At 48.5% G+C, this 25,735-nt stretch overlaps 12 protein-coding genes across 12 annotated transcripts; 9 read left to right on the top strand and 3 right to left on the bottom strand.

Moving 5' to 3' along the window:
• Positions 1-179: 179 nt before the first annotated feature.
• On the top strand, positions 180-5,516 carry BT62DRAFT_1045614 (type II DNA topoisomerase; the record flags this gene model as incomplete). Its single annotated transcript, XM_043178472.1, has 17 exons — positions 180-242; positions 321-572; positions 626-808; positions 865-1,804; positions 1,855-1,948; positions 1,998-2,313; positions 2,364-2,477; positions 2,531-2,635; positions 2,687-2,851; positions 2,900-3,085; positions 3,142-3,487; positions 3,537-3,817; positions 3,864-4,103; positions 4,155-4,442; positions 4,501-4,623; positions 4,668-5,113; positions 5,165-5,516. 17 exons carry the CDS (start codon positions 180-182, stop codon positions 5,514-5,516), a joined length of 4,494 nt encoding a protein of 1,497 aa, XP_043044262.1.
• A 187-nt stretch (positions 5,517-5,703) lies between these two features.
• Positions 5,704-7,514, top strand: BT62DRAFT_991592 (uncharacterized protein). The gene is made up of 6 exons (XM_043190289.1): positions 5,704-5,836; positions 5,881-5,960; positions 6,015-6,339; positions 6,401-6,638; positions 6,693-7,063; positions 7,112-7,514. The coding sequence occupies exons 1-6, from the start codon at positions 5,766-5,768 to the stop codon at positions 7,365-7,367; spliced, it is 1,341 nt and encodes a 446-aa protein (XP_043044261.1). The 5' UTR covers positions 5,704-5,765; the 3' UTR covers positions 7,368-7,514.
• Positions 7,245-8,284, bottom strand: BT62DRAFT_1072787 (Isochorismatase hydrolase). Its single transcript, XM_043178892.1, has 2 exons — positions 8,177-8,284; positions 7,245-8,122 (listed from the first exon to the last, which is right to left on the bottom strand). Exons 1-2 carry the CDS (start codon positions 8,246-8,248, stop codon positions 7,481-7,483), a joined length of 714 nt encoding a protein of 237 aa, XP_043044260.1. The 5' UTR covers positions 8,249-8,284; the 3' UTR covers positions 7,245-7,480.
• A 77-nt stretch (positions 8,285-8,361) lies between these two features.
• Positions 8,362-9,343, top strand: BT62DRAFT_928037 (uncharacterized protein). Its single transcript, XM_043185422.1, has 3 exons — positions 8,362-8,474; positions 8,529-9,020; positions 9,076-9,343. Exons 1-3 carry the CDS (start codon positions 8,408-8,410, stop codon positions 9,216-9,218), a joined length of 702 nt encoding a protein of 233 aa, XP_043044259.1. The 5' UTR covers positions 8,362-8,407; the 3' UTR covers positions 9,219-9,343.
• A 116-nt stretch (positions 9,344-9,459) lies between these two features.
• BT62DRAFT_928036 (uncharacterized protein) lies at positions 9,460-11,142 on the top strand. The gene is made up of 2 exons (XM_043185421.1): positions 9,460-10,366; positions 10,415-11,142. The coding sequence occupies exons 1-2, from the start codon at positions 9,472-9,474 to the stop codon at positions 10,852-10,854; spliced, it is 1,335 nt and encodes a 444-aa protein (XP_043044258.1). The 5' UTR covers positions 9,460-9,471; the 3' UTR covers positions 10,855-11,142.
• Positions 11,143-11,274: 132 nt separating this feature from the next.
• On the top strand, positions 11,275-13,423 carry BT62DRAFT_928035 (BAR-domain-containing protein). Its single transcript, XM_043185420.1, has 9 exons — positions 11,275-11,342; positions 11,393-11,433; positions 11,487-11,594; positions 11,643-11,908; positions 11,958-12,047; positions 12,097-12,230; positions 12,279-12,451; positions 12,503-12,928; positions 12,990-13,423. Exons 1-9 carry the CDS (start codon positions 11,314-11,316, stop codon positions 13,010-13,012), a joined length of 1,290 nt encoding a protein of 429 aa, XP_043044257.1. The 5' UTR covers positions 11,275-11,313; the 3' UTR covers positions 13,013-13,423.
• Positions 13,424-14,170: 747 nt separating this feature from the next.
• On the top strand, positions 14,171-15,164 carry BT62DRAFT_928034 (uncharacterized protein). The gene has a single exon (XM_043185419.1). The coding sequence runs from the start codon at positions 14,319-14,321 to the stop codon at positions 14,979-14,981; it is 663 nt and encodes a 220-aa protein (XP_043044256.1). The 5' UTR covers positions 14,171-14,318; the 3' UTR covers positions 14,982-15,164.
• Positions 15,165-15,573: 409 nt separating this feature from the next.
• On the bottom strand, positions 15,574-17,635 carry BT62DRAFT_943657 (TPR-like protein). Its single transcript, XM_043187891.1, has 5 exons — positions 17,549-17,635; positions 17,312-17,493; positions 16,808-17,261; positions 16,416-16,752; positions 15,574-16,366 (listed from the first exon to the last, which is right to left on the bottom strand). Exons 1-5 carry the CDS (start codon positions 17,602-17,604, stop codon positions 15,764-15,766), a joined length of 1,632 nt encoding a protein of 543 aa, XP_043044255.1. The 5' UTR covers positions 17,605-17,635; the 3' UTR covers positions 15,574-15,763.
• A 328-nt stretch (positions 17,636-17,963) lies between these two features.
• Positions 17,964-18,582, top strand: BT62DRAFT_917065 (uncharacterized protein; the record flags this gene model as incomplete). The annotated part of the gene is made up of 3 exons (XM_043184022.1): positions 17,964-18,152; positions 18,192-18,436; positions 18,495-18,582. 3 exons carry the CDS (start codon positions 17,964-17,966, stop codon positions 18,580-18,582), a joined length of 522 nt encoding a protein of 173 aa, XP_043044254.1.
• A 1,180-nt stretch (positions 18,583-19,762) lies between these two features.
• On the bottom strand, positions 19,763-21,617 carry BT62DRAFT_1072780 (uncharacterized protein). The gene is made up of 3 exons (XM_043178891.1): positions 21,354-21,617; positions 20,177-21,302; positions 19,763-20,122 (listed from the first exon to the last, which is right to left on the bottom strand). The coding sequence occupies exons 1-2, from the start codon at positions 21,541-21,543 to the stop codon at positions 20,227-20,229; spliced, it is 1,266 nt and encodes a 421-aa protein (XP_043044253.1). The 5' UTR covers positions 21,544-21,617; the 3' UTR covers positions 19,763-20,122; positions 20,177-20,226.
• A 154-nt stretch (positions 21,618-21,771) lies between these two features.
• BT62DRAFT_928032 (uncharacterized protein) lies at positions 21,772-22,246 on the top strand. The gene is made up of 2 exons (XM_043185418.1): positions 21,772-22,121; positions 22,175-22,246. The coding sequence occupies exon 1, from the start codon at positions 21,786-21,788 to the stop codon at positions 22,074-22,076; it is 291 nt and encodes a 96-aa protein (XP_043044252.1). The 5' UTR covers positions 21,772-21,785; the 3' UTR covers positions 22,077-22,121; positions 22,175-22,246.
• Positions 22,247-23,345: 1,099 nt separating this feature from the next.
• On the top strand, positions 23,346-24,863 carry BT62DRAFT_533484 (uncharacterized protein). The gene is made up of 4 exons (XM_043181289.1): positions 23,346-23,745; positions 23,806-24,137; positions 24,188-24,270; positions 24,324-24,863. The coding sequence occupies exons 1-4, from the start codon at positions 23,500-23,502 to the stop codon at positions 24,752-24,754; spliced, it is 1,092 nt and encodes a 363-aa protein (XP_043044251.1). The 5' UTR covers positions 23,346-23,499; the 3' UTR covers positions 24,755-24,863.
• The last annotated feature ends 872 nt before the right edge of the window (positions 24,864-25,735 follow it).

Below are 25,735 nucleotides of genomic sequence, written 5' to 3'. Positions count from 1 at the left end.
TGTATATGTTCTTACACAGTCTCAATGTATTGTGTAGGCCAAAGTCCCTGTCGCTGAAAGCCTTCCGTCGTCAATCGCGTCCGGGCAGTCACGTGGTGCGGTTTTGCAACGCGTCGCGATTGGGGGTGTTGAATCAGAACTTGACCACCACCATCATCCACTCTCGCCCCCGTTCCACCATGAGCTCATTCGAGGGTGAATACAGTACCATCGATGTTTCGAGCGATGAGTCGGAGGGCTTCGTGCCTGCCACTAAGAAAGTCAGTCTTTCTGCTCTGTGTTCCCCGTCATCGTTACTGACATGCAGGTCAAAGGCAAAGGCTCCTGCCAAACCAAAGGTAACCAGGACAAAGGCCGCTCCTACCACTAAGTCGAAAGCCGGTCCCTCAAAAACCGCCGCCACGAAGCCGAAAACGACGAAGAAGGTATTGGTTGATCACAACGACCATGCGGAGGATAATGCGATGGAAATTGATTCGGATGGAGTCGACGATGCAGGGACGTCCGCTGCCCGAGGAACCCAGCATGCTGCTCCAGGGAAGAAGAAGTCAGCTTCAGAGACGTATCAAAAGGTGCGTCGTGGCTGTTGGTTGGCGGGGCGATGCACTGATAACGTCTCTTCTAGCTTACGCAACTGGAGCATATCCTCAAGCGCCCAGACTCATATATCGGCAGCGTTGAGACCATTACTCAAACCATGTGGACATACGACGCAGCTACTAAGCGCATGATAAATCGTGAAGTTAAATTCGTTCCCGGTTTCTACAAAATAGTGGACGAGATTCTCGTCAATGCTGCCGACAACAAGGTCAGAGGCCTTCGTCGTCGTGTCGTCGATGAAGCTGACGCATTCGACACTTGCAGATCAACGATCCAAGCATGGACACCATCAAGGTCAATATCAATGTCGAGGAAGGAACTATTTCCGTCTACAACAACGGAAGGGGTATTCCCATCGAGATGCATTCCCGAGAGAAGATGTATATTCCAGAGCTCATCTTCGGTCATCTCCTCTCTTCCTCCAACTACGATGATGACGAGAAGAAGTTGACTGGTGGACGGAATGGTTATGGAGCAAAACTTGCCAACATCTACTCCCATGAATTCACCGTGGAGACTGCTGATAAAAACTCGCAGCAGAAGTACAAGCAAACTTGGACGCAGAATATGAGCGTCTGCGGGAAGGCAAAGATCACGAAGAATGCAAAGGGAGAGGAGTGGACTAAAGTCTCTTTCAAGCCCGATCTAGCGCGATTCGGAATGGACTCTATCGATGAGGATACGGCAGCCCTTCTTCGCAAAAGGGTCTATGATATGGCAGGTACGGTGAAGGACATAAAAGTCTTCCTTAACGACGAGAGGGTCAAAATCAAGAATTTCAAGCAATATGTCGAAATGTACCTCAATTCTGCGCAGGCGGAGGCTGAAGACAAGTCCGGTGGAGCCGCTCAGTCGAAACCGACAGTAATCTACGAACAGATTAATCCGCGCTGGGAGGTTGCCTTCGCTATCTCTGAGGGATCCTTCCAGCATGTCGCTTTCGCTAATTCAATCGCTACGGTCAAAGGTGGTACCCATGTCACTCTCATCTCAGATCAAATCTCCAAGAACTTGTTGGCGGCCGTGTCAAAGAAAAATAAGGCAGCCTCTGTAAAAAGCCAGCAGATCAAGAACCATATGTGGATCTTCATCAATGCTCTCATCGAGAATCCCACATTTGACAGTCAAACGAAGGAGACTTTAACACTGCCTGCGTCGAAGTTCGGGACAAAGCCTGTCCTATCGGAGGACTTCTTGAAGAAAGGTGAGGGCGTATTGCTCATCTTGAGGATATCATCTGACACCTTTGAATAGTTCAGAAGTCTCCCATCATCGAGCATATTCTAAACTGGGCTCAATTCAAGGCCGATCAGCAGATCAAGAAGACAGATGGTACCAAGCGTAGCAGGTATGTTCGACGTTGCTTCGAGAGCACTGTCTGATAGACGATCTTCCAGACTTACAGGTTTACCTAAATTGTCAGATGCAAACATGGCGGGAACAAAAAACGCAAAGGATTGCACGCTTATCTTGACAGAAGGAGATTCTGCCAAAACTATGGCTCAGGCGGGTCTTAGTGTCGTTGGCCGGAACAACTTTGGTATATTTCCCCTTCGTGGTAAAGTATTGAATGTTCGAGAAGCGAAACACGATCAAATCATGAAGAATGAGGAAATCCAGAATATCAAGAAGATTTTGGGCTTGCAGCACAATAAAGAGTATAAGGATGTTTCGTCGTTGCGGTATGGTCAGCTTATGCTTATGACCGATCAGGTACGTCTTCTCGACTTTCTCAGGTGCGTGCGATCTTCACGTCGCAATAGGACCACGATGGCTCTCACATCAAAGGCCTCCTCATTAATTATCTTGATCACTTCTATCCGTCTCTATTGAAGCTGCCAGGGTTCCTTGTTGAATTTGTGACACCTATCGTTCGGGTAAGGATTTTTATGACCCCCCTTTCCATTGTATTTTCCTAACTCCTGACAAGATTACGAAAGGCAAGCAGCGTAAGGACTTCTTTACCATTCCTGAATATGAAGAATGGGTGGAAAGAACACCTGATGCTGCGAAGTGGAAAGTGAAGTATTTTAAGGTACGCTTGTACGCACTTCATAAATGTTTCAGCTCTTGAAGGTACCCACAGGGTCTGGGAACAAGTAAAGACACAGATGCGGTCGAGTACTTCGCTGACATGGGCAAACATGTGATCCCCTTCTCGCCACTCAAGGAGGAGGAGAGAGAAGAAATCGATCTCGCTTTCAGCAAGAAGAAAGCTGACGAGCGAAAAGAGTGGCTTCGTCAGTTCCGGGTGAGTTTTGAGCTTTGTTAAAGAAATGATACTCATATGTGTTGTTAGCCCGGAACTTTTTTGGATCACAACATGGACGAGATATCCTACTCGGAGTTCATCAACAAAGAACTTATTCTGTTCTCCATGGCTGATAATATTCGATCTATACCATCTGTCTCCGATGGATTGAAACCCGGTCAAAGGAAGATCATATGGTCTTGTTTCAAGCGAAACTTGAAGTCAGAGATCAAGGTCTGTTCACGAGTTGGCTTGTACACAAGTTTTTGATTGATGTGCGGACCTTTTAGGTCGCCCAACTTATTGGTTATGTCTCTGAAAAATCTGCGTACCATCATGGTGAAGCCAGTTTGGCAGCGACCATTGTCAACCTCGCGCAAAATTTCGTTGGATCCAATAATATCAACCTGCTTCTGCCCAACGGTCAATTCGGCTCTCGAGACCAAGGCGGGAAAGACCATGCATCGCCTAGGTATATTTTCACGGAGCCCTCCCCCATTACTCGGTCGATCTTCCATCCTTCCGATGATGCATTACTGAACGCCCAGCAGGATGATGGGGAGAATATTGAACCTGAATGGTATCTCCCTGTCTTACCCATGATCCTGGTCAACGGAGCGGAAGGTATCGGTACCGGTATGTGAAGCGTCGGTATTGTTGAAATTTGTCTGACATAGTATCCCAGGTTGGAGTACGAACATCCCCTGCTTCAATCCAGTTGAAATCGTAGCCAATCTTCGTCGGCTGATGAATGACGAGGAAATGGTACCCATGCATCCGTGGTGGCATCGCTTTACCGGGGAAGTCAAGTCGACTGGCAAGAACAAGTACGAAATAATAGGTGCCGCAAGGAAGGTCGACGATACCACCGTTGAGGTGACCGAACTTCCTATTCACAAGTGGACAGCGAACTTCAAGAAGGATCTCGAGGCAATGATGGCTGGTGATAAGACAGATGCGGTCAAGGTGGGGTCTATTCTGTGCTGTCTTAGCATTCCGCTCACTCTCCTAGCAGAATTATCAAGAACACCATTCCAATGAGAACGTGCATTTCGTAATTGAGATGAGTCCTAAGGAAATGGAGAAGGCGGAAGCTCAAGGTTTCAACGAGTACTTCCAACTCACGACGAAGATCAGCACTGCAAACATGATATGCTTCGACTTTGAAGGTAAGATCAAGAAGTATGACTCCCCGGAGGCCATCATGGAGGATTTCTACCCTGTGCGCATGGCGTACTATCAGAAGCGCAAGGTACGCCTTTTAACCCAGTGGCAGCACCTTGACGCTGAAATGATATTCTAGGATTACCTGGCCGGTGAGCTTCAGGACGCCTTTGAGAGGCTCTCGAACCAAGCTCGCTTTGTGCAAATGATCGTAGACAAGACGCTCGTCGTGTCTGATCGCAAAAAAGTGGATATTGTTGCTGACTTGAGACGTCATGAGTTCCGGCCGTTCCCTAAGAAGCCTAAGGATGCTAAGGATTCAGAGGATGACGATAATCAGAATAATGCAGCCGAAGAAGATGAGGAACTCGATACTGATTTCGACTATTTGCTTACCATGCCGATCTATAACTTAACGAAGGAGAAGGTATGTTAAAGGCACTCGTTCATGCTGTCCACGGTGTAATGACTTTTTTAACTTACAGATTGACAAACTCCGTCAACAAGCTGCAGACAAGGAAGCAGAACTTCTTGCTTTGCTGGAGGTCACACCCAAACAAATGTGGAATGAAGATCTTGACAAGTTCTTGGACATGTTCGAGGTCAGTGTTGCCACCTTGTACCAGGACAAGAATGCTAATCAGTTCTCTAGAAACATCAACGTGAAGTCCAGCAAGCTGCGATGAAGGCCAGTGGTCAAAAAGGCAAGAAGAAACAAGGTACCCTGAAGACGCGGAAGTCCATCGGATCACGCAACAAGGGTTCAGATAATGACGAAGACTTCAAGCCTGTCAAAGCTGCGCCGAAGACAAAGCCGGCTTCGAAGTCTGCGGTTGCCAAGTCTGCAGCGAAACGCGAAGATGGCGATGACGACATGCCTCCGGCACCAGCACCCAAGCGCGCCGCAGCGGCCAAGAAAAAGCCAAAGGACGAGTCTAACGATGATTTCGACATCAGTGAAGTTTCAAAGCCGGCGCCGAGGAAGAAACCTGTAGCCAAGTCGAAACTCCCCGAGTCGGACTCTGATGACGATGTTCTCATCGTGGCCAACACCGACAAGGGCAAGGAGAAAGCAAAAACAGCTCCGAAGCGGAAAAAGTAATCTATTTCTTTTCCTGAGTCTTATTCTCATTCTGATGCGGTTTTCAGTTTGGAGATGGAAGAAGAAGAAGAAAATGACGATGGCGGCGAGCCAGTGCCCAAGAAGAAAGCTGGGACCACTCAGTCACCCGTCACGGACTACTTCACCAAGGCTGGGCCGTCTGAACCCAAGAAAACAAAACTAACTAAGAAGATGAAGCCAGCTTCTCCTCCGAAGGCGAAGAAGTCACCACCCAAGGTTGTAGATAGTGATGACGACGACGACATGGATTATGACTCTATTCCCAAGCCTCCTCGTACTACCCGGCCTCCGAGAGCTGCTGCTGCGTCTAGAAATTACATGGACGTTGAAAACAGTGATGAGGACGGGGACGATTCAATTTTCATCGACGAGGATTAGTAACTTATCGACATAGAATAGAAAGTCTATAATAGGCGTATTTATACGTGTCATTCGTCTCTACTCATGCTTTATTACATTTTCTTCTGCTACTACCGATGTGTGAAGCACTGAACGCGAAGCATTAAGCCATCAGACGCGTGAGGCGTCGAAGCATCGACCTTGCCCAACTTGGAAGTTGTTGTACCTTCCCACGAGATTCCGCCTTGCTGAGGTCACTCCGTGTTGCTTCCTTCGTCTTCCAGCTTGATGGAGTCGATATATTATCATCAGCTGGGGGGTTTCGAAAGCAGGCGACTCGATTTTTCATGGGCTAAAGGGTGCAAATGCTGTTCTTTTCTCTTCCCAGCTAACATTTCCCCAGGGGAGAATTCTGGGATCATGACAGACTTGCAAGTGATGTGTTCTCGATAGCCAAAGACGGGATGCTACAGCTGGCGCTCGGTATGGTTGACCAATATCTCCTTCTAGTGTATTCCGCGCTGAATTGCGTCTCAGGTATTACGAACACCGGCGCTTCATACCTGCTGATACCTGAGCATCGAGCCAAAGTCATTGCAAGCAACTGTCGTCTTAAATATCCCAACCCCCGAAACTGTATCAGTGCCAGAGACTTTGAATCGATATCCCCCATCGAGTTCAAAACGTGGGTCGAACTTTCCAAGAAACTCCGATCGCTAGCTTCTGCAAAGAACAAAAAAAAGAGGAAATACGATATGCCCCCTACGGATACGAGCAAAGCAAATAAAGGGTATGACACAATTGCGATGGATCCTGACAGACGTAACGATGGTTTATATCGCCCTCTTTTCGAACACGGAAGGTGTGTACAGTTGAGATAGATCTCAGACTGATTAGGACTGACCAGCATGGTTCTACCATAGGGTACTATATCGGCTGAAGCAGAATATACTTGACGATAACCTGATAAAAGTGGAGAAAGCGTCATGGCTCAACACGTTTCGGATGTGCTCCTTCATATACAACAGATGGCAATCAGGCAGCCCCACGATACTGGACATCGGCCTTGCTGAAGGAGTGCCTGGGCAACTCGATCCGCCTCCAGCCGTCAGACAGCTTGTCATAAAGAGGAATCTGATGCTCGATGGGGGCAAACGCGATGTTTGTCGATTGTCTGCGTGAACTCGGACATGGTGATAATAATTTTATTCACAGACATTCATCTATGGCACTGCGGAGCAAGTTGACGAAGATGATGCAACCCGAGTGGTACAAGACTTTTTCCACAAACGTGGTTCCGAGCCAATGCTGCTTCTTGTTTGTGGGCGAAGAGATACGCTGGAGGTCCTCAGTCAATGTTATGGTGTGGACAGCACGACCTGGGATAATGGCCTTAAGGACCTCCTCCAGCCCTCATTCAGGACTCGATCCGAGTGCCCGGTCTATGTTGTAGACGTAAAAGAGATGGCACTCAAACATTTAAAGGTAGACGAACAACAGCTAAAGACGGTACATCTTATCTGTGCCAAACTCGGATTGATCCCCAGAGGACAGAAAAAAACCGTGTCTGCCGGGAACGACTCGAAGTAAGGACAAAGCAACGTACTGCGTCAGTTTCTTAACTTCCTTGGTAGGAGGATTTTTGAGGCTTTGACCGTATTAGTGGAAGGACCAGCCATCGATGAAGAGCGGCTTCCGCGAGAAAACCCGGGCCTCGTGGCGTCTTTGTCTTTGTCGGCCAACAATGATGGAGATGATCCAGGTTCGGACTATGACCCGAATGACGTTGTACAACAAACGTCCGTTTCAACGGCTTCGTCAGCGAATCCAACGGGCAATAGTTATGATGATGATGATGATGATTCGGACTATGGTGATGTTGATGAATGAGGATATAATTGCCCTTGCAACTAGAAGGATGTAGCGGGTACGGTCATATCTTTTGTTGTATTGAAAAATCCTGTAATTCTGCAAGCATCTTATCGACTGAAAGCATATACCAATCAAACATTGGCAGATAACCACTGGACTTCAGGGGATGCCATATCGACAACCCTGATACCTGCTTGACGAAGTTCTTCTTCCACTTTGAGCACGTTCTCCTCAGATCCGTCGACGGCCTTTGTGCCCTCTCTGATGAGAACGACGTCGAAACCCTCCTTTCGAGCATCCAAAGCACTAGCACGGACGCAATAATCAAGTGCCAGGCCTACGACATATACCCAGTTCACTCCGGAGTCCTTCAGCAGAGTAGATATACCACTGTCGCTGATTCTTGGAGACGTAAACGGGTCATAAAAGGCGGAGTACATCTCCACACGCTTATCTGTGCCTTTGTGAATCACTGTGTTTATTTTTTTGGATGGGTCCAAGCCGTCAACGAGCTCAGCACCCTGAGTACCCTGCACACAATGATCCGGCCACAATCGAGTCTCGTATGATTCGCTTGGGTTGTGAGGATTTGTGATTGTGACAAATGAAGTGAAGGGTACGTTATTGGGTGCGGCATGATTGGAGGCAAAAGAAATGTGATTGGATGGGTGAAAATCTTTTGTCGCGACCCGCGACACAAAGGCCGGTAAGGTGAGGAGATTGTTAATTAACGGTACGATGGAGCGCCCTTCTGCAACAGCGAGAGAGCCATCCTAAGGTAAGGGAATGAAGTCTTATCAGAGACTGACAGATCATAAGCGGCGTACTGGAGGGCAGAAATCATTCTGCATGTCGATAATAAGCAATCCAGGCTTGAAATTTTTGGGATGACTGTTCATCGTAAATGATGATAGACAAATACGGTACGGTTCAAGTGTCGGATAATCGGGCCGAACTAAGGTCCATCTTGTCTATCTTTTTCGGTAGTCGGAGGGAAGTAATTCCGTTCCTTCTCATCATGGGATTCATGCTGATTCATGAGGTGATTAAATACCACCATGGCACCTGGGTTCCTAGCAGTATTCTCTGAGCCAGGAAAGCAAGTAACTCTCGAAGAATTTCAAGGCAAAATTCCAATTACATTCTCAAATGTGTATGCACTTATATATGCCCTTTCAGATTGGTACAACAACGAGCATGTTCCGCTACGCCTGAATTATCTGCTGTCCTTCCTCACAGGAGCAAGATTCAGTGCATCCGATGGAAAGCTCCCTACCTGGTTAGCCGTCTATGATATCGACGACACCGCTACCTTCCAACACGAGAGCTACACTCGCTTGAGGGCCAACCGTAGTCCTCGAGAAGGCGACTTGGTCAAGCGCCTCGAGCTTCTGGACCGTCGGACGTATGAACTATCATACGATTCTGGAGAGTCCCAGAAGGCTTCCTCATTCAAGTCCGCGTACCCCACTAAAGTTATTGTAACCTACGGTATTACCTTTGAGGACGGCCAGATCAAGGGGTGGATAGCAGAAGTCGAGGGAAAGTTGTCTAGCATGGATGGCTGGATCAGGACCAGGGCTTATCTGTGCATCGACAACCTCAAGACCGGTGTTGGTGTACCGGAAGGCTCGGAGGCCCAGAAAGTACCAAAATACCTGATCATTCATGGTGAGTACCGCATGTACGGCTTTCAAGGACGCCGATTCTCACGCAGTCATCTTAGAGGTGACTTCTGCTGGCGTATTAGAGCATGGAGAAGTAACAGGTGCCTTATCTGCACCAGGCATCGAAGAAGTCAGGACTTGGGAGCTATATCGCGCATATCCGTGTGTCGCTCAAGGAAATCTTGGGGCACCTTCAGCGTAGGAATAGACGCTACTTTGAAAACGGAACGAAAGTAAATAAGTAATGTTGAAATTTCTTTCGGCCAAGCAGTGCTCCAGTCTGTACATGCACTTGTTAAAAATTACGCTTCAATGCAGGATTATCCAGTGCTAGGCATCGCCTTTTCAGCAGAATTATTGATGGTGTCGCCTGGACCATCGGGCCGACGTGAGCCGACGGACTGATGGCCCCTTAATAATAGGTTCGGTTCAGTTGCCTTTTGTGCTTCGCCACCATGTCATCCCACAATCCATTCCGAGATCCTGCGCGCTTGCGGCCTTCGTCGTCGTCGTCGTCGATATCGTCAACAACGCTACCTCCGTCACTGCCACCGAAATCTCAACCCAACAATCCACACCCAGAGCCATCCAGTCCTGCCGCTGCATCCACTTCATCACCTACTAGCAGAAGCGCAGTAAACCCGAATAACTCGAGCGTCAGTCTGCCTTCGCAGCCAAGTGAAGAACTGCGGCCAGATCCAACAGGTCTCACAGAGGACTTACCGCCTGCGTATACGCCTGGACCAAATGTCTACCAAGGAGAAAGCACAGTGGAGTTTGGTCCAGCAAGACCGTTTCAGCGACCACCACGCTCACAACCATCACCTCAGCTCCAGCCTCAGCCTGTGCTCTTGCAACCCACTCCGACTGGCTGGTCAACATCATCATCAATATCACAGAATCATTATACTGGCCGACCACCTTCGTTGCTGCAACAGTTAACCGGTCAGATAGTGTCCCAGCTGACTGGCGCTAGTAGCAACGGCAGTTATTCCCGTTACCAAAGTCCTTCTTGGTCGGGTTATCCTGGACAACAAACGCACAATACCACCCCATCGCTTCTGCCCCGGCCGTCATCTGCTGCTGGCAGGTTCGCGCCTCCGCCCGGGCCACCACCTCATGATGCCCCACCATTACCTGCTCGACGTAATCCTATTTCTGCAGGTGGCCACGAGCCTCCCCAGGGTCCACCCCCTAGCTCAGGTCCATCGTCACCTCACTCTGGTCCTCCGCCTGCCCCCTCGCAGGCCCGAAATGACGGTCGTCCAACTACTACGCCAGTTCCTGGTCATCCTCTTCTAAATAATCACCGTCTCCTCGTGTATCCAACTGGATTTGAATGCGATAAATGTAAGGAACACCCCATTGATGCTAAATTTACCTAACTAGTTTTCTTAGGTAGAAATACGGGATACAAACAGAACGATCCTTCTCATCCGTGCCGCAAGTGCTGGGCCAAGTATTCCAAGCCCTTTACTGGGGCACTCACATACACCGATTTTTCACCAGAATCTAGGGCGACTGGAAATTTCCAGCGCCCGCTTCCTTCGTATCATAGTCCACAGTCATCATCTAATTTTCGTCCTGCGCCTCCTAACTTGGGATACCAGCCATCGTATATTACGCCACACCGCGGCTTCCTACCTCCACCTAGACCTATGGTTACGCAGTTGAATGGTTTCAATCAGGCTCCTCGAGGCTCAGTTGTGTATCCCACGGGTGACCCTCGAATAGGAGGAAGATTATGTTGGCGGTGCGAAGGAAGTGGGCTAATTTCTTTTTTGTTTCTGGAGGATAATTGTCCAGTCTGTGGAGGAATCGGAAGGACATTCAACTAAGCCTGCGTAGGAATATCAACGCTGTAGCACCACCTGTAGCCCGTCTTATTCATGACGCCTGTATTGATTACTGCACTGTTAATTATAGGTTATCGCATTTATGATTCGCCCACAGCTTCTACAGTATATCGGACGTCGATTTGTCCCATTTGGATCCATCGTCGAATGCCTAGGTATCATTATGATAGCAATAATAGGTGACGATGGACCTTTGCGGGACGAGTTTAGATGAGGAGAAGCGTGCTCTGTCCTGCAAGTGGAAGTCGACTCGAGAGGCCTACCAACAGTGAAAGACGGACCATAGGTATGTATAGTTCTTGAACGCAGCGCCTCCAAGCGCCCCTCGTAATGCGAGATGACCAAACAATACCCGTGCGAAAATCAGTAATCACGCCTCGGGCTGTGTTCCGGACTCAGAATCGATTTCGCAGTAACGTCTACCTCACTCCCTTGCCCAGCATGAAGGGCTTCACCAAGGCGGTCAAACGGTGAGCACACACCAGTTATTACCTGGAAATGCGCTCAGATTGTCTTGTAGGACGCCTTTCATGGTGACCAGCAAGGTTGGCATGTCCAAAAGTGAGTTTCCGACATCATGCCTGCCGCCCGAAGCTGTGACGAAGCCAATGTAGAGTCCAACGATCCTGAATTCGATGACTACCAACGCCATTTTTCTGAAATGGAAAAGGCCAGCGAGAAGTTCATAAAGGATGTCAAGTCTTTTCTTGACGCTGTCAATGGTGAGTCTTGCCCGCTGCGTCTGGCGATGTGGTATTGAGCGAGGACAGGTCTCTTTACCTGCGGTGCTGGCTATGCGACACATTTCTCGGTTGTGATGCACCCCATTTCTGGAGAGTACGATCTTTTAGGCAAACATCCAGAAGCTGGCCACACTATTCGTAACGTCGACAAGTATGAGACCGCGATGGAAGAGCTGCGTGCCAGTGTCGGACCTGAGCTTGAGCTCATCGAAAGCAGAATAACGGCTCCGGCAAAGGAACTGCAGTCGATAATGAAGCTGATCAGGAAGAGCATCACGAAACGAGATCATAAGGTGTGCCTATTCTCAAGTCCTTGGAGATGCGATCCTCATGATTCTTTAGCTGATGGACTACGACCGCTTCAACAATTCTTTGACGAAATTGCGCGACAAGAAGGAGAAATCCCTGAGTGACGAGAAGAATCTGTTTAAGGCGAGATCACTTCAAGTGCATCATGAAACAGTTCGCTGATTGGAAACAGTTGGAACAAGACTTTGAGATGGCGACAAATGAGTATGAATTTATCAACAATGCGTTGAAAACCGATCTACCGCGTTTCATGGCTCTCTCGACTCAATTCATTGATCCTCTCTTCCATTCATTCTTCTACATGCAGTACGTGTCAAATGAAAGTAGTCATGGCATCAGACTGATCCTGTCTAGACTTAACATCTTCTACCTGATTCTCGAAAAGATGAACACCTTTGCAGAGACAGCTAAATACGACATTTCCAATGTGCCTGGTCAGCAAATCTCGGACGAATATGAACAGAATCGAACAGACGCATGGAGCCAGATTGAAGAATTGGGTATCACGAAGAGGATTATCTCAGTCTGTGAGAGGATCCTCTGATCTTATACTTACCAGCAGAACTAACATTGTGAAGCGAAACTCGTACAACAGAATCGTGCAGCAGGGGGTGGTCCTCTGGCGCGTAACTCGTCAACCACGACTACTTCATCTTATGGTAGCACGAAGGCGCCTCCACAATACACGGCTCCTCCCGTGTCGTCATTCAAGAAATCTCCTCCGCCTTCCCTTTCCGCTGCTGTTGTCGCCTCTCCCCCGCCACCTTATTCCGTCGCTTCTGTGGCTGCTACAAAGCGTGCGCCTCCTCCACCACCTCCACTGAAGCCCAAGCCAGCTGCGAAACCGGCAGTGCAATATGTAGTTGCGTTGTACGATTTCGCTGCGCAGGCTGAAGGTGACCTGTCGTTCAACGTTGGTGATCGAATAGAGATCGTAGAACGGACGGGAAGTGCAGAGGATTGGTGGACGGGGAGGTTGAATGGGCAACAAGGGGTGTTTCCTGGTGTGTTTTTTTTTGTCAGCAGCGATGCTCAGGCGTGATCTGATGTTTTGGTTGTATGTAGGTAACTACGTGCAAGAGACGTAGGTGAAGTGAGACGTACGCGCGCAGAGACCACGAGAAGCCGTATTTATTACTGTGTAGCTATTACGAACAGGAACTGAAGTCATACAGCTTTATCGTCGTCGGAAGCTGTTGTAATGCCGTGAGCGGAACTGTCTTGTGAGGTATCGTCGTGGTCCGTAGCGGCACGAGATGGGGAAGAATCGGGATGGCGATGAGTCGTCGTGTCGAACTTTGGTGGATTGGAGTCATAACACTTTCCTTTGGGCCTTTCCGTCCTTCGGAAGTGCGATAAGTATTTGCCATCAGATGGTAATCACGTCAATTTAGCGGTTCAGAGGTGGCCTTGACGGCAGCGCTTCATTAAATCGAGTCATTCCGCTCGGTGACTTTGAAATTCCGCGGCACCATGAATCGCGTCGCGACACCTGGCGCGTTTTTTGAATTCCGTGGCCACACTGATAGAAGCTGCAGCGTAACTCTTGGGGGTTCGAGTCAGGATAAACTTGGACTCGGGTCGGCAGATTTTGAAATGCAATGTGGCGTCAAGGTGCAGCAGCGGCAAGCTGAACATTCCACGCATACGATGCCGCCCAGCCACCTATGACTGAATTGCGGACTGCACAGTATGTACATGACGTACGAGCTAATTGAGTCTGAGCACTGCATGACGATTTTTTTTAATGGACGGTTCTACATCAGCGAAGTGAGGTGGACGTCGCTCGGGGGCTATGTTTCCATAGAGTTTCCAGCGTGTCAATCCGGGGGGGGATTGTCTGAAATTAGCGCCGTGACGTACATTGTCAATCCGACCACGCAAAATCTTTTCAGATCTACTGCGAGTTTGAGAAAAAGATGAACTACAGCTCGAGGTCGCGTGAAACAGTTACTATTACCAGGACATGTGGCCATCATCAGATAGAGGCTCATTGCGAAGAAAAAATACTATCAATGAAAGCGCCGAATGTCACCTTAGGCGCCTTGGAGGGCTTGGTGACGCTAGGGGGCTGGTGTGCCAAGAAACTCGAAGGACCTTGGCTAGAACTATTTACTTTGGACCCAAGCACGACAAGATGGTGCCAGGACGATACAAGATATCAAGATGGGAGGCAAGCCAGGGAGGACCAAGTACATTACCTACGTTTTGATGCCACGAGGCTGCCCAAAATTAGAAATCAGGAAATTCAAGGATGTGATTATGAGGGGCGGTGACTCACCCATTTGCGGCTGCGCCTTCCGGATTCATCGCCTTGGATTTCTCTACCTGTCGCGTTTTCTATATAACTACCAGCTACCATGGATACTCTCCATTCCATCTTCACCGCCCACAATGCCAGGAAAACACGTATACTTTGGCGACGTCGCCCATACTGTCTTCAAACAGACACCCAGCACTCCTCCCTACCAGCCCTCTATCCCTTTGCCAGCTAATTATGGCGCGTCGTCGTCGGCGCCTAGCCAGTACGGCTCAGTCTGTGCACCATTACCTGCTTGCATGACTACCTTGCACCCCGTTCTTGCTCTCTCCCAGGTTCCCCATCTCAGATTCGACGTCTCTCTTCCCCCCGTGAACATCACTCCCAATAATCGGGCTATCTCCCCCCATGTCTTCTCAGAACCAGCAACCAGCCCAGCTCTCCCCCTCATCATCATCTCATCAACAGCATTTCTATGGCGAATCGACGTCCGGCCGAAACCAGGCTCGCCCTTCGTCACCGTCGCCGACGTTGTCGAGCAGATCTACACCTTTTTACGCACCAACGTGTCGGAGAGGGAGTGCAGCAGGCTCCAGCTGCCTCCACAGACATTGAAGAATGTCTATAGAGCATTCCATGAGAGATACCAACGTATCCCGGACCCTGTCAAGCTCAAGGAGGAGAGGGAGAAGGGTCTCAAGCGGGTAGACTTTTTGCAGGGGCACCATACCTTCATGGGTCTCGCTACCACGGGCGGTGACCGTATGCCTGATGTTTGGCAGCTGTTCGTATCATAGCAGAGTCGAGTGAGCACCTCGTCCACTGTACTCGCCTTGATACCCCTGCTGCCTCTCATACCCCGACAACTGTATTTACTTATATACTACGACGCTGATATGTATTGCATCTTATTCTTACTTTTTACATTATGTATGTACCAACCTTTCGATTAGCATAACAATGAAACCACTGTTCAAATAGCCCCTAAGTTCTTCTCTACCGACACCGCCACAAGAGCACGAGCCTTTTTCTTGCTGTAAAATCACGTACAGGTACGTATGTTTTGCTGTGCCAGAATATCTCCTCGCCATATCTGTCGGTCCGCATGTTCTCAGAGTGTCGTCGGCTCCACTCCTCACATATATTGTGCGGTTGTTATTTCCACCTGTCGTTTGTCAGGTACTGGTATCCTTATTGGATGTTATTGTGAGATCCTCATGTTATGTACCCGAACACATCTTGGGAAAAATGTGATATCCTCGCGGTTGATCTTATCACTGATACTACACCCTCTATTTTAACCTTGAATGCCAGTTCTAGTTCCAAGCGGCGACCATCCTCTGACAGAGATAACGCCACTGGCCACACAACCGTCTGGTCGTCGTCATTCATTTACAGCACGTCAGTCGGCCAGTCCGAACATGCGTTCACCATACAGCATCACAACGTGACTAGATGAATATCAGTTAGGGCGCTAAAGGTAATCCGATGTGAATGCGGGATTGTAAGATAGATAGGTAAGGATGTACGGTAATAACGGAATGATACACAGCGACGCCGGAACACGACAAAATCAGATCTAAAACTGAAACCCATGCGACGAGTACTCATTCGACCCGCCGTATCTGCTCCCTCCATACCCACCACCCCCAAATCTGCCCCCACCAAAGTGAGCAAACAGGTTAGCGATATCTGCCTCCGTCATATTACCCATCCCTCCAAACCCCCCCTCCATACCATCCTCATCATCACCATTGTCGTACCTGCTCCTCTTCTCAGGATCAGAAAGAACATTATGCGCCTCCGCCACAAGCTTGAACTTCTCCTCGTCACCGCCTTTATCAGGATGGTGCTTGAGACTCTCTTTCCTGTATGCCTTCTTGATGTCTGTCGTTGAGCATTCACGCGGGACGCCAAGGATCTTGTAATAGTCCTTTGTCTTGCTCTGCCTCAATGCAGTTTCTGCCTTCCTGAGTTCTCCTTTGAGGGCCCGGACGTCGGCGTCAGTGCTATTTCCATCAGATTGTGCTTGTTGGATGGAGCTCTTGAAATCGGCCACAGCCTTGTCGTAGTTTTCAAGATGCAGATGGATTCGTGCACGCGTCCGGTATGCTTTGAACGACGTCGACATGAGTTCTAGGGATTCCTCGATATCAACCAGTGCTTCGTCGTACCGTTCCAGCTACGGGGCACCGTTAATTAATAAGCGAGAGAAAAGACGTGCAGCTGACTTTGACGAGAGTGGTCGCCTTATTGGATAGCAGGGTCGCGCGTATCTGACCGCCTTTGCCTTCGTCTTCGGACGCGCCGATCCGTTCCAGAGTCTCGCTGTATTTTTCTACAGCTTCTGTTAGCCGTCCAGCTTTGAAGGCTACGTTTCCTTCTTCCTTTAGCCGTTCGACATCCTTAACACGCTTCCGTAGTTGTTGTGCAGGTCCGTATGAGGGATCAAGTCGGAGGGCGCCTTGGACGTGAGTGATAGCAGAAGGAAGTTTCCCGCTCAGGAATAGCACTAGTCCTCGCAATGACAGCACCTCTGGAGAGTTTCCCTTCATTCTCAGCGCATCGCTGTGAGAACAAAATGAGAGTAAGTGAAAAAGAGAAGAATTAAAAACTTTCATACTTTGCCGCTGCGTTGGCCGCATCCCAATTTCCTTTAGCCAGCTCGAGTTCCACTCTCCATACTCTCCAATCGGTGGGTATCTCGTCTCCCTCACTTTCTATGTTTTGGAAACACTTATCCAACGCGATCCGTGCCATGCCCCAGTCCTTTCTCCCTCGTGCCTCGTGGAAATGCTGCAGGTGACCATCGAGGTCGGATATCTTGCTCTTGAGCTGTAGTGCAGCGTCATTTTTAGGATCAATGGAGAAAATGGTATTCAAGGTCGAAAGAGCCGGAGTAGGTGAGCCGAGCGCAAATTGACACCGCGCTAGCCGTAGTAACGTTTTTGGATTGGGAGAGGAAGCTTGCAGCGTTGTGGCCAGCCGACAATCTTCCAGCGCGGGTTTAAATCGCTTTAAGGCCATGCTAGAGGCGGCGCGATTAGTCAAGTAGGATGGTTCAGTGGGATTTAGATCTGAAAAACATTATTTCAGGGTCAGTGGCAAATCAATCCCTCGTGCTCACCGATGGCCTGGGTATACAGCTTTGTAGCTTCCCGGTAATTCTTCGCGCGAAACGCGGCATTTCCCTCTTCTTTGATTCTTTCTGCCCGCGTCTTGGGGTCTACTTCTTCCTCGACAACGACCTCGGCCTCAGGTAATTTTGGTGTAGTCGGCGCCGATGCTGTCGCTGCTGCCTCTCCATTCCTAGTCGTACTCAGCGCCTGCAAGAAAAACAGGTAAGACCTGTCTAACGACGTACTTTGCGTTCTCAGCCTTGGCGGCGCGTCGGGCTTGTTTTGTCTTCTTACTGACCATCCTTATATAAAAAGGAAAGGAAAATACTTACCCTACCGCGCTTGGTCACCTTGTTAGTTTGTCCCCGAGTTGCCATACAGAGACTATTTGGACTCGAGAGAGATGGCAAGCAGCGGGACCCGTATCGGTCCGACTCCGGAAGGTTACATCTTTAGATGCTCTGATTGGTCCAGGCTATCACGTGCCAACGAGCAGAAGTCTCGACCGATTTCGTCGACTTGTCGAATAAAACCATCATCAGTGCACCAGCTGTGTGCACTTTCATCGCTCTTCAAGCCACGATGCTTTCTTCAATGCACTCTCTCCGCCATGCCTCACGACAGTGTGGCCCTTCTCTACTCTTTGCTCGTCGCGCGATGATGTCAGCATACCGCCCGAATCAGAATCTATCACTAGTGGACTCCCCGCCTGTCGTCGTACCGTCTTCGTCGTCGACAACGCTGGACTCGAACGCAGCAGCGCCCCAGGTTGCTGCTCGTCCGCCTCCGGTGCCCAAAGCAGAGAAACCTAGACCAAGGATTAGAGCGACCAAGGCTGCGCTGACGATAGTAAGACACCTTTCCTTCCGTTTGGGTGGTCGTTGATAGTGCTTGAAGACGTCAGCAGCAGTAGAACGCTTAAAGGCACTCCTTCGTGGCCCAACCCCCCAGCTCATCAGAATCGGTGTTCGCAACAAGGGATGTGCCGGACTATCGTACCATCTAGAATATGTTGAAGAGCCGGGCAAGTTCGACGAGGTTGTAGAACAGGATGGCGTCCGGGTGGTCATAGACAGCAAGGCGCTCTTCTCAATCATAGGGAGCGAGATGGACTGGAAGGAAGATGCTTTAAGGTGCGCTTTTCCTCCCACTGTATCGTAATCGTTACTCATCAATCTTAATGTCTTACAGCTCAAAGTTTGCCTTCAAGAACCCAAACATCAAGGATGCTTGCGGATGCGGCGAATCATTCAATGTCGCACCATCGGCACAACCATGAGACGCTTCCAGAGTTGTACGATTCGATTGAAGATGGATTTACCAGTATTGTATTGTTCCGCTCGCAAATTACCTTACTTACCATATTAAGTGTATCCATATACATGCATTTATTCCTCGTAGATGACTTTGACAATCCCACCTCTTTGCACCGTTGTCATACCTCCGGAATCTATTCATCCATCGCATGCTTTGAGATCATGCGTCGAGCTGCGCAAAGCAAAGCACATCGGATACGCGATCTCGAACGTGCTGTCATATCTTCTTTTACTGAATGCAGCTCGCTTCACCACATGAAGTGCTCCACTTGTCTTCACCAATAGATCCTCGATTTACCGTGTCCTGTGACCGGCCCTGACCCTGAAAGGCCTTGCGTGGCCTGATGAGATAACAGTATGCATTGTGGGGAAACTCCGAAAAACGGTGTCAGTGCATCATCGCATTTCCAGTAGCGCATGTTCAGTCGGTGATCTTCCACATCAGCTCTAGGTCTGTGGAACGGCGCCTCAACCTCCTCTGGCCATTAAAATCGAACATCAGCAGTGGCTATAGTGTATACGGCTAGGCTGATCAAGGTTCAAATGATCTTCTGGTCAATCAACATGTCAACAACAGTCAGCTCGCAGATGATCTTGACTTGCACCTGTAAGGTTTATTTATACTTGTTTCTCATTAATCACGTTCCCAAGGCGCGAAGACCCAAGGAGATACGAATATAATGACGATTGGGTATCGGCGTGAGCTGTATTGAATAGCTTTGCCTATAACTAGGGTTCCCTACCCGACGGGAGCCTACGTATTTTGGATGCTCACATAGACGCCGCTCATCTTTGGTTCCGCTGGCCACGACGATTATTCCTGCATCAAAAAAGAAGATTATAGACAGCCCAGCAATATCCCAGAACCTTCAGTCGGAAGAGGGTCTGCCAGCTACGATCAGTGAACACTTTGCTCACTGTTTCTCACGTAACACGTTTACCTCAACATCGTTTCAAGTCAAAAAATAAAGACGAGGACTGGCTCTTGGAAAAAGTTTTCATCGCCTCAAACACAGGTACCTTGTATATCCCTTGTGTCGTACCTGCTGGCGCTTCAATTTTGGACTTTCTCCGCACTTAGATCGGCCTCTTTCGTCGTCTTCTAATCCTTGTCTGACATAATCCTTCAAAGCTTCCCGCCCGGTCAAAGGCAAACACTGTTATCTGCTGATCAATCAAGGATGGCGAACCCATGTCCACGTAGACTTGAACCAGTCAGTTTACCTCGAAGTTGTCGACAGAGATTGCCGAACTGAATCGAGAGACTGACAAGTGCCTAAGATGCAACTATCATATACGTAAGGCCCTGTCAATAAGTGAAAGAAAATGTCGCTTGAAATATGCATGATAGTTATGCAACTTGTAACAGTGAGCACTTAATCATTTCTTTTTTATCCGATTCCGTTAACCCGATTCCTAGCCGCAGTTGTGAGAGCACCGGACATCTGTTAGCTATTGGAGCAATTCAAGATTCACATTTGAGTATATAGCGAGCACTTGTTCCTGTATCATCCAGAAGAGTCAACATGCAGAAATGAAGGTGGATTTGGAATGTACCATGAGTTTCCCGCCAACTATAGATTTTTGTGTCGTAGTTTGACATACTACTAACCTTCTAAAACGTGCTTGAACATCCCTTCTATAAACTCCCGCGTCGCTTCAGCAGCAGGCAATGTGTATATCCTCTGTTGCATGCCGACGGGTAGCGGTTTGATTCTGAGCATCCTCTGTTGCTTGAAATGAAACTTCATCTCCAACCCTTGCCACACACGATCTTTCAGACTTTGCCCGTCCCGGTCAAAAATAAGTACCGTTAGCTTTTGGCCGATCAAAATGGCAATAATAGCGAGTCCACATTCGCCTAAATGCTTTTGACTGGCCCTCATGAGGCCGCTTTTTTTCGCTTGGGATGGAACACAAGAGATCCCGATTCTGATGACGGGTGGGCTGTACCACCTGACATTGAGTCCGTATTCTTGGTAGTCTCGCCGAAGGAGATCCAGGGGAGTGAGATGGGATAAAGAGAGACGCCTTCGCATGAGCTCAGCGGTAAGAGCCTGTACCTCAGGCAGACTTTTGATAATATCGGGCGAGGGCCGTTCACACGTGGTCTGCAGGATAGAACGGGGAAGCAGAAAAACCACTGCATCGATGTCAACTTGCTCGACGTTATCCTTTAGGCCGTTGGTATCTAAAAGAATAGCGCACAGAAGAAGGGTGGCGGGCTCGGGAGGCATCCATTCCGGACACAGAAAAGTGACGAGTGAAGCACAACTTCCCGCTGTAGCAATGGTACGTTCAGCGGTCCGAGTGTACAAGCCTTCGTCAGAGTGGTGGTCAATGACTCTCTCGATAACACTGTTCCCATACAGGTGCTCGCCGTCCGAAGTTGGCTCCGTGGTGATGACTCCGGAAACAAACATTGGATCAACACGGTTGTGATCAACGAGAATGAGTCTGTCAACCGGAAAAGAGCCGGGAGTTGATATCTCATGCTCGAGGTCGTCCAAAAGTAGGAGCTGATCCTCTGGAGAATACACGCCTGCAAGTTGCAAGGCGTAGAGATTTTCTGGTCGTAGGGATAGTTCTCCTTTTGTCGACCGTATCAACGCGACCGACGGGATACCATAATCCCACGCATATACCCATGAATATACGATCGAACAGGCAATGCTATCAAGGTCTACAACCGGTAAGACTTCGTTACCACATATAAACTATGAATGCACTGCACCTGAAATTTCATTGCCAATCACGAATCGCCAGTCCCTGGCTAGCGTCGGCGTTTCCGAGAGTACTTGAGCAAGAAAGGACTGCTTGCTTTCCGATAAAAAGTGGCCCAGTCTGTTCCATGGTTTCTGCTTGAGCTGAAGGTCTGACGACCTAGATCGCCTCAACGTCAACGCCGTGAAAATTTGTCGCATATAGACAGGTTTTTCTGAACGCACGGGCCCACGCCATATGTCCCATTCTGATGATGGTGATGGCAAGAAGGACGTCAAGTTCGAGTTTGGTCGTGTTTGACTGGAGATATCTCAAACCCTGCTCTATACCGCCACTATCCACGCCATTTCATCCGTACATACTTTTTTTCGCCCTCTTCTCTGTCTCTCTATTCTGTCAAATGAAGGTCCATGCCTCTGTCAAAGGTACTCTCACCTCCAAGATGGGATGCAGTCCCAAGTCAAACATTCATGAGACGCGCGAGAATTCATGTTCTCCTGCAGTCCTCGTTACCCCTTCGTCGACCGCTTCTAGACTTTCTATCACCCGATCTTCTCCCCTGTATGAATTTCTCCTTGCGCTTCCCTCTGTTGAACTCTCTGACGTCGACTGGGAGCTTCGGGCACGAAATCTAGAAAGAGAAAACGAGAAGCTGAAGAAGGAAGCTCTGGTCACAGAAGAAGAGTACAAACGGTTACAGAGACTATACTCTGACCTTCCGAAGAAGTCCTAATCGATGAGTATCATTGGGAAAATCGAGCGCAAAGACAAGAAACAGGCGAGCCTTCTTATCTATCATCTTCTTGTACGCATTTTCTGAAAAGTAGCCAGCATATATAGATATATTCTGTCACAAATTTTACCGTTTTTAAGGATAGACCTTCCTCGCGGCCAAGGATTAGCCGTGACAGATTTGTTTCTCGCATTCCAGTTCGCATTCAAACTACTCCTTCAGCTTCAGACGGTAGTCCCTCACCTAGAATTTCTCCTCTGTGTCTCAGCAAGACGCATGTGCTGGAAACGCCATCGCTGCTTATGTCGCCTGCCGTCATCCGCTGTTCCACACAAAAACCTGAACCCAGTTCATCTACGCCTCCTCCTCGCTCAGCCATCCGAAAGATGAAATCTGGAACTTCTTTGAAATCTGCGCCTAACAAGAACTTAATTTGCCCCGCTCCACTTGCTACCCGTCGTATTAATTTAAGGTCCGTTTGTTCTTCGTTTCCTACGCCAGTTCCGCAGGCAAAATGTGTAGGTGTGCATAAGAACACATGTAGGAAGAAAAAGCCGGATTGGACTTAGAGGAGGCAGCTTGGCTTGGCGGGTGGTTATCCATTGAATTCTTTGCTTTGCGCTGGATGTTGTCGATTTACTATTCTCCACTAGGACTTGATGATTGAATTAGGATCTGTTCTGTTCCATCTGTCCCAATCTTGGATTCCGGCTCATTCGAGGATGCATATCGAAACACGACGATTCTTCGCTTGGACCATCTACGATGGGCCTTGTGGGTAAAATTTCCACTAGCTTGAGGTAATCTGCCTCATAGAGGAAGGACGCATAGCACTTGGAAGCATGTTGAATCTCCGGATCAAGGTCACAGGGATTGATCTATCCACCGAAAAGTTCATAAGCAGTTACTCAGCAGCTAGGATGGTGGTCTTTGCTCTCCAGACTTGGCCTATGCAATGCTCAACGATTGACCGCTGCATGGGATGAGACTGAACAGGATGGGAATTCTGTCCAGCTGGATAGTTGCGATCTATATACAGTGCACCCTGTCTAAGCCTACCAGACCAGTGCGGTCCATCATCTGACTCTGAGCCTGAAAAAGAATCCAAGTCCATACGCTCTTGTACAGTCTGTGTCTGAGCCTGAGCACGCTGAGTACCAGGTTCCGGACATACATCTTCCCAATCAAGTCAGGACCTTGGTGAATAGCAGGTACGGCTATTAATAACTTACCAGTAGCGAAGTTAGGCGTCAGTGACTCAGCACAGCACAGGCGTAAGCCATCGCTGCACGGCCTTATCCCATCTGCGTTTCATGGTCCAGCATACATCATATCAAGATGACGATCCGACTAGTGAAGTTCATGGTCTTTGATATTATACAATGAAGTGTTCTTAGAGAGTCCAGAGCCAAAAGATCTCCCAATGTCATCCACTTTATCTGTAGGTTATCCCCCTCCCCCTGCCAGTGGGCTTAACTATCTTGCGGTCATTCGCCCGTCCCTCAAACTACTGCTTCTATGCTCAGCGTGGTCTTCAGCATTGGTTTCACTTCTCTTCGCCTTATTTCTGTTCTCCTCCAGGTCTTTGAAGAGAGCGCCGATTTTCATGCTGAATGTCACGTCCATTATCACGGGGTTAACATTGGGAGTTCTTGACTATTATAGTGGGGTGAGTGCTATTTCAGATTGGCCTCATGCGTAGACTGCTAAGAGATTATGAATTTCGCAGGTAACGGCAATCTTGTCTCCGGATTTAATAATCCCAGGCGCCGCTGTCATCGCACATTCGGTTGTCAGTGCACTGCCACTCTTTACCGAATCAATCTTGGTAGTCAGAGTGCTGACTGTGTACCCTCTGAAAAGAACACCTCGTCTGATTTTAGCGATCGTTTACATCCCACTGTGTTTCCTGAAAGCCGCTCGGCTTATCAACATCTTGATCTTCTGGAGTGTATGGTTCCCAACCATCGTAGCGGGGGGTAACCCTATCGCTGTTGCACAGCAGTCATGGGATTTTCCCTCGGACAAGATTGAATGGTTTCTGCAGATATTCGACAACGGGTAGGTTGCTATATGGCGTATAATTTGTTGTATTTGATACTGGGCGTCAGATATGCTTCAGCACTCTTTCTCTACCGCCTCAGAGGGAGTCGTAGTATTAATGGCCGGATCGACTGTACTAGACGGCCTGCTAGTAAGTCGTGGGGACATGCATTTGAAGTTGATTATTGACCGTGTTTATTTAAGCTTCATATTCAAAACACCTCAGTGCCTTGTTCTGGATCTCCGTATCCAACTTTGTCTTCCTCGTCATGATTTCATTTGTCCAGCTCACTTTTGCCTTCTCTGTCCATCTTTTTCTGGACGCTACGTACATCATCATGTCCAACATATATTTCGAAATAATTGCCTTGTTGCTTGCCTCCTCTGCAGGTAGCAGATGGTCAGAGGAGCAACAGGCCACCACAGGATTGAGCGTGTCCGTCATAAACTCTCTTCCTCGTTTTGCGACAGGTACTGTATCCGCTGGAACTGCCGCAGCACAAGTTTCTAGTACGAGGGGATTTGAAGTATTCGAACATAATAGCAAACCTGACATGGCCGTCGCCATCCATTCTCATACTTGCAAAAAGTACGAACTAGGAAAAGATGTAGAGTTCGAGGGGACCAACGCTTGACAGAATGTAGAAAACTTATTTAAATAAGAGGGCACCTTACTTTTTGTACGATATTCATGTACTCACAGTCGTGGTTGACTCGGTTATATTATATATTTATCAACAATTTATTAGTATTCTGTGATGTTGGTGTCTGTCAAAGTAATATTTTCTAGTGCGACTAAGTCCTGCTACTAGTTAGCGCTGGTGAACGTCTGGGACCTTTGATCATGAATTTTCACGCAATCTGCTGTTTTCAGGGAATGCAATAACCTGGAAAATGATATCCAGTCCGACAGATGCACAGAAGCGGGAGTTATTATGCGCGACTGCCCTGCTCAATTGTCCTACTTTGTTAACTTGTGAAAAATTTTTATCGATGTGAGGAATGTACACTCCACCCTTTCTGGCTTTTCTTGCAGCTGTGTTTCTTTCGGAGCCTGCCTGCGTCCACGTTCTCTTCTAGGACAAAGAAACACATCGAGCAAGGCATCTTCCACCGGTGCCACTTTTGGGACCCTACCGTTCAAAACGCGTATTTGCAAGTTTGTGTACGCCACACGTTTACATGGCATCTGTTAACTCTTCGAGTAGCCTTATTAGCGTAGAGTTAGAAGTCCCGAATAGGACAATTGTGGTCGTGTCTCCAGAACACTTACCGGTAACCCTGCAATTAGGCTCGGTGACATGAATGTGTAGGTATTGTTACCAGGGTAGTTGAATTCTTATTACTTACTTATCTTTTGGTATGTCAATCGTTGTTATCCTTGGGAACATTTTGGTCCATCAATGGTCTGCCGGGAATCGTTGGGAGGCCGTAGTGGCACGTGGTATATATTTTGTGCCTTTGCGACACTGACCACAGTGACAATTGCCTCGAGCTCGGCTGTCTTGGTGGTACAGCGGGTCGTACTTATAGCGTGCACTGTGCAGTGGTCTGCCGGCATTGCTCGCATTTCAAGTCGTCGAGCCCTTTTCTCCATTATACCCTTTGTCGTCGAC

The sequence above is a fragment of the Guyanagaster necrorhizus genome (assembly GCF_019112545.1).
Source record: "Guyanagaster necrorhizus MCA 3950 unplaced genomic scaffold BT62scaffold_4, whole genome shotgun sequence".
NCBI lineage: Eukaryota > Fungi > Basidiomycota > Agaricomycetes > Agaricales > Physalacriaceae > Guyanagaster > Guyanagaster necrorhizus.
Note: the sequence above shows the minus strand (reverse complement) of the source record. Positions and strands in the feature narration are given on the sequence as shown.

Bases quoted from the DNA above. Each gene is read 5' to 3' on its own strand.
- BT62DRAFT_991592 (XM_043190289.1), top strand. From the start codon at position 5,766: ATGGAGTCGATATATTATCATCAGCTGGGGGGTTTCGAAAGCAGGCGA. The intron at 5,961-6,014 runs GTATGGTTGACC...ATTGCGTCTCAG, and splicing joins GATGCTACAGCTGGCGCTCG to GTATTACGAACACCGGCGCT. The intron at 6,639-6,692 runs GTTTGTCGATTG...TTTTATTCACAG, and splicing joins TCGATGGGGGCAAACGCGAT to ACATTCATCTATGGCACTGC.
- BT62DRAFT_1072787 (XM_043178892.1), bottom strand. From the start codon at position 8,248: ATGAACAGTCATCCCAAAAATTTCAAGCCTGGATTGCTTATTATCGAC. The intron at 8,123-8,176 runs GTACGCCGCTTA...CCCTTACCTTAG, and splicing joins AGAATGATTTCTGCCCTCCA to GATGGCTCTCTCGCTGTTGC.
- BT62DRAFT_928037 (XM_043185422.1), top strand. From the start codon at position 8,408: ATGGCACCTGGGTTCCTAGCAGTATTCTCTGAGCCAGGAAAGCAAGTA. The intron at 8,475-8,528 runs GCAAAATTCCAA...ATGCCCTTTCAG, and splicing joins AACTCTCGAAGAATTTCAAG to ATTGGTACAACAACGAGCAT. The intron at 9,021-9,075 runs GTGAGTACCGCA...CAGTCATCTTAG, and splicing joins AAAATACCTGATCATTCATG to AGGTGACTTCTGCTGGCGTA.
- BT62DRAFT_928036 (XM_043185421.1), top strand. From the start codon at position 9,472: ATGTCATCCCACAATCCATTCCGAGATCCTGCGCGCTTGCGGCCTTCG. The intron at 10,367-10,414 runs GTAAGGAACACC...TAGTTTTCTTAG, and splicing joins TGGATTTGAATGCGATAAAT to GTAGAAATACGGGATACAAA.
- BT62DRAFT_928035 (XM_043185420.1), top strand. From the start codon at position 11,314: ATGAAGGGCTTCACCAAGGCGGTCAAACG. The intron at 11,343-11,392 runs GTGAGCACACAC...ATTGTCTTGTAG, and splicing joins TTCACCAAGGCGGTCAAACG to GACGCCTTTCATGGTGACCA. The intron at 12,452-12,502 runs GTGAGAGGATCC...AACATTGTGAAG, and splicing joins GAAGAGGATTATCTCAGTCT to CGAAACTCGTACAACAGAAT.
- BT62DRAFT_928034 (XM_043185419.1), top strand. From the start codon at position 14,319: ATGCCAGGAAAACACGTATACTTTGGCGACGTCGCCCATACTGTCTTC.
- BT62DRAFT_943657 (XM_043187891.1), bottom strand. From the start codon at position 17,604: ATGGTCAGTAAGAAGACAAAACAAGCCCGACGCGCCGCCAAGGCTGAG. The intron at 17,494-17,548 runs GTACGTCGTTAG...GAGTACGACTAG, and splicing joins GCCAAGGCTGAGAACGCAAA to GAATGGAGAGGCAGCAGCGA. The intron at 16,367-16,415 runs GTCAGCTGCACG...GGTGCCCCGTAG, and splicing joins AGGCGACCACTCTCGTCAAA to CTGGAACGGTACGACGAAGC.
- BT62DRAFT_1072780 (XM_043178891.1), bottom strand. From the start codon at position 21,543: ATGCGACAAATTTTCACGGCGTTGACGTTGAGGCGATCTAGGTCGTCA. The intron at 21,303-21,353 runs GTGCAGTGCATT...TACCGGTTGTAG, and splicing joins GATTGGCAATGAAATTTCAG to ACCTTGATAGCATTGCCTGT.
- BT62DRAFT_928032 (XM_043185418.1), top strand. From the start codon at position 21,786: ATGGGATGCAGTCCCAAGTCAAACATTCATGAGACGCGCGAGAATTCA.
- BT62DRAFT_533484 (XM_043181289.1), top strand. From the start codon at position 23,500: ATGTCATCCACTTTATCTGTAGGTTATCCCCCTCCCCCTGCCAGTGGG. The intron at 24,138-24,187 runs GTAGGTTGCTAT...ACTGGGCGTCAG, and splicing joins CTGCAGATATTCGACAACGG to ATATGCTTCAGCACTCTTTC. The intron at 24,271-24,323 runs GTAAGTCGTGGG...TGTTTATTTAAG, and splicing joins CTGTACTAGACGGCCTGCTA to CTTCATATTCAAAACACCTC.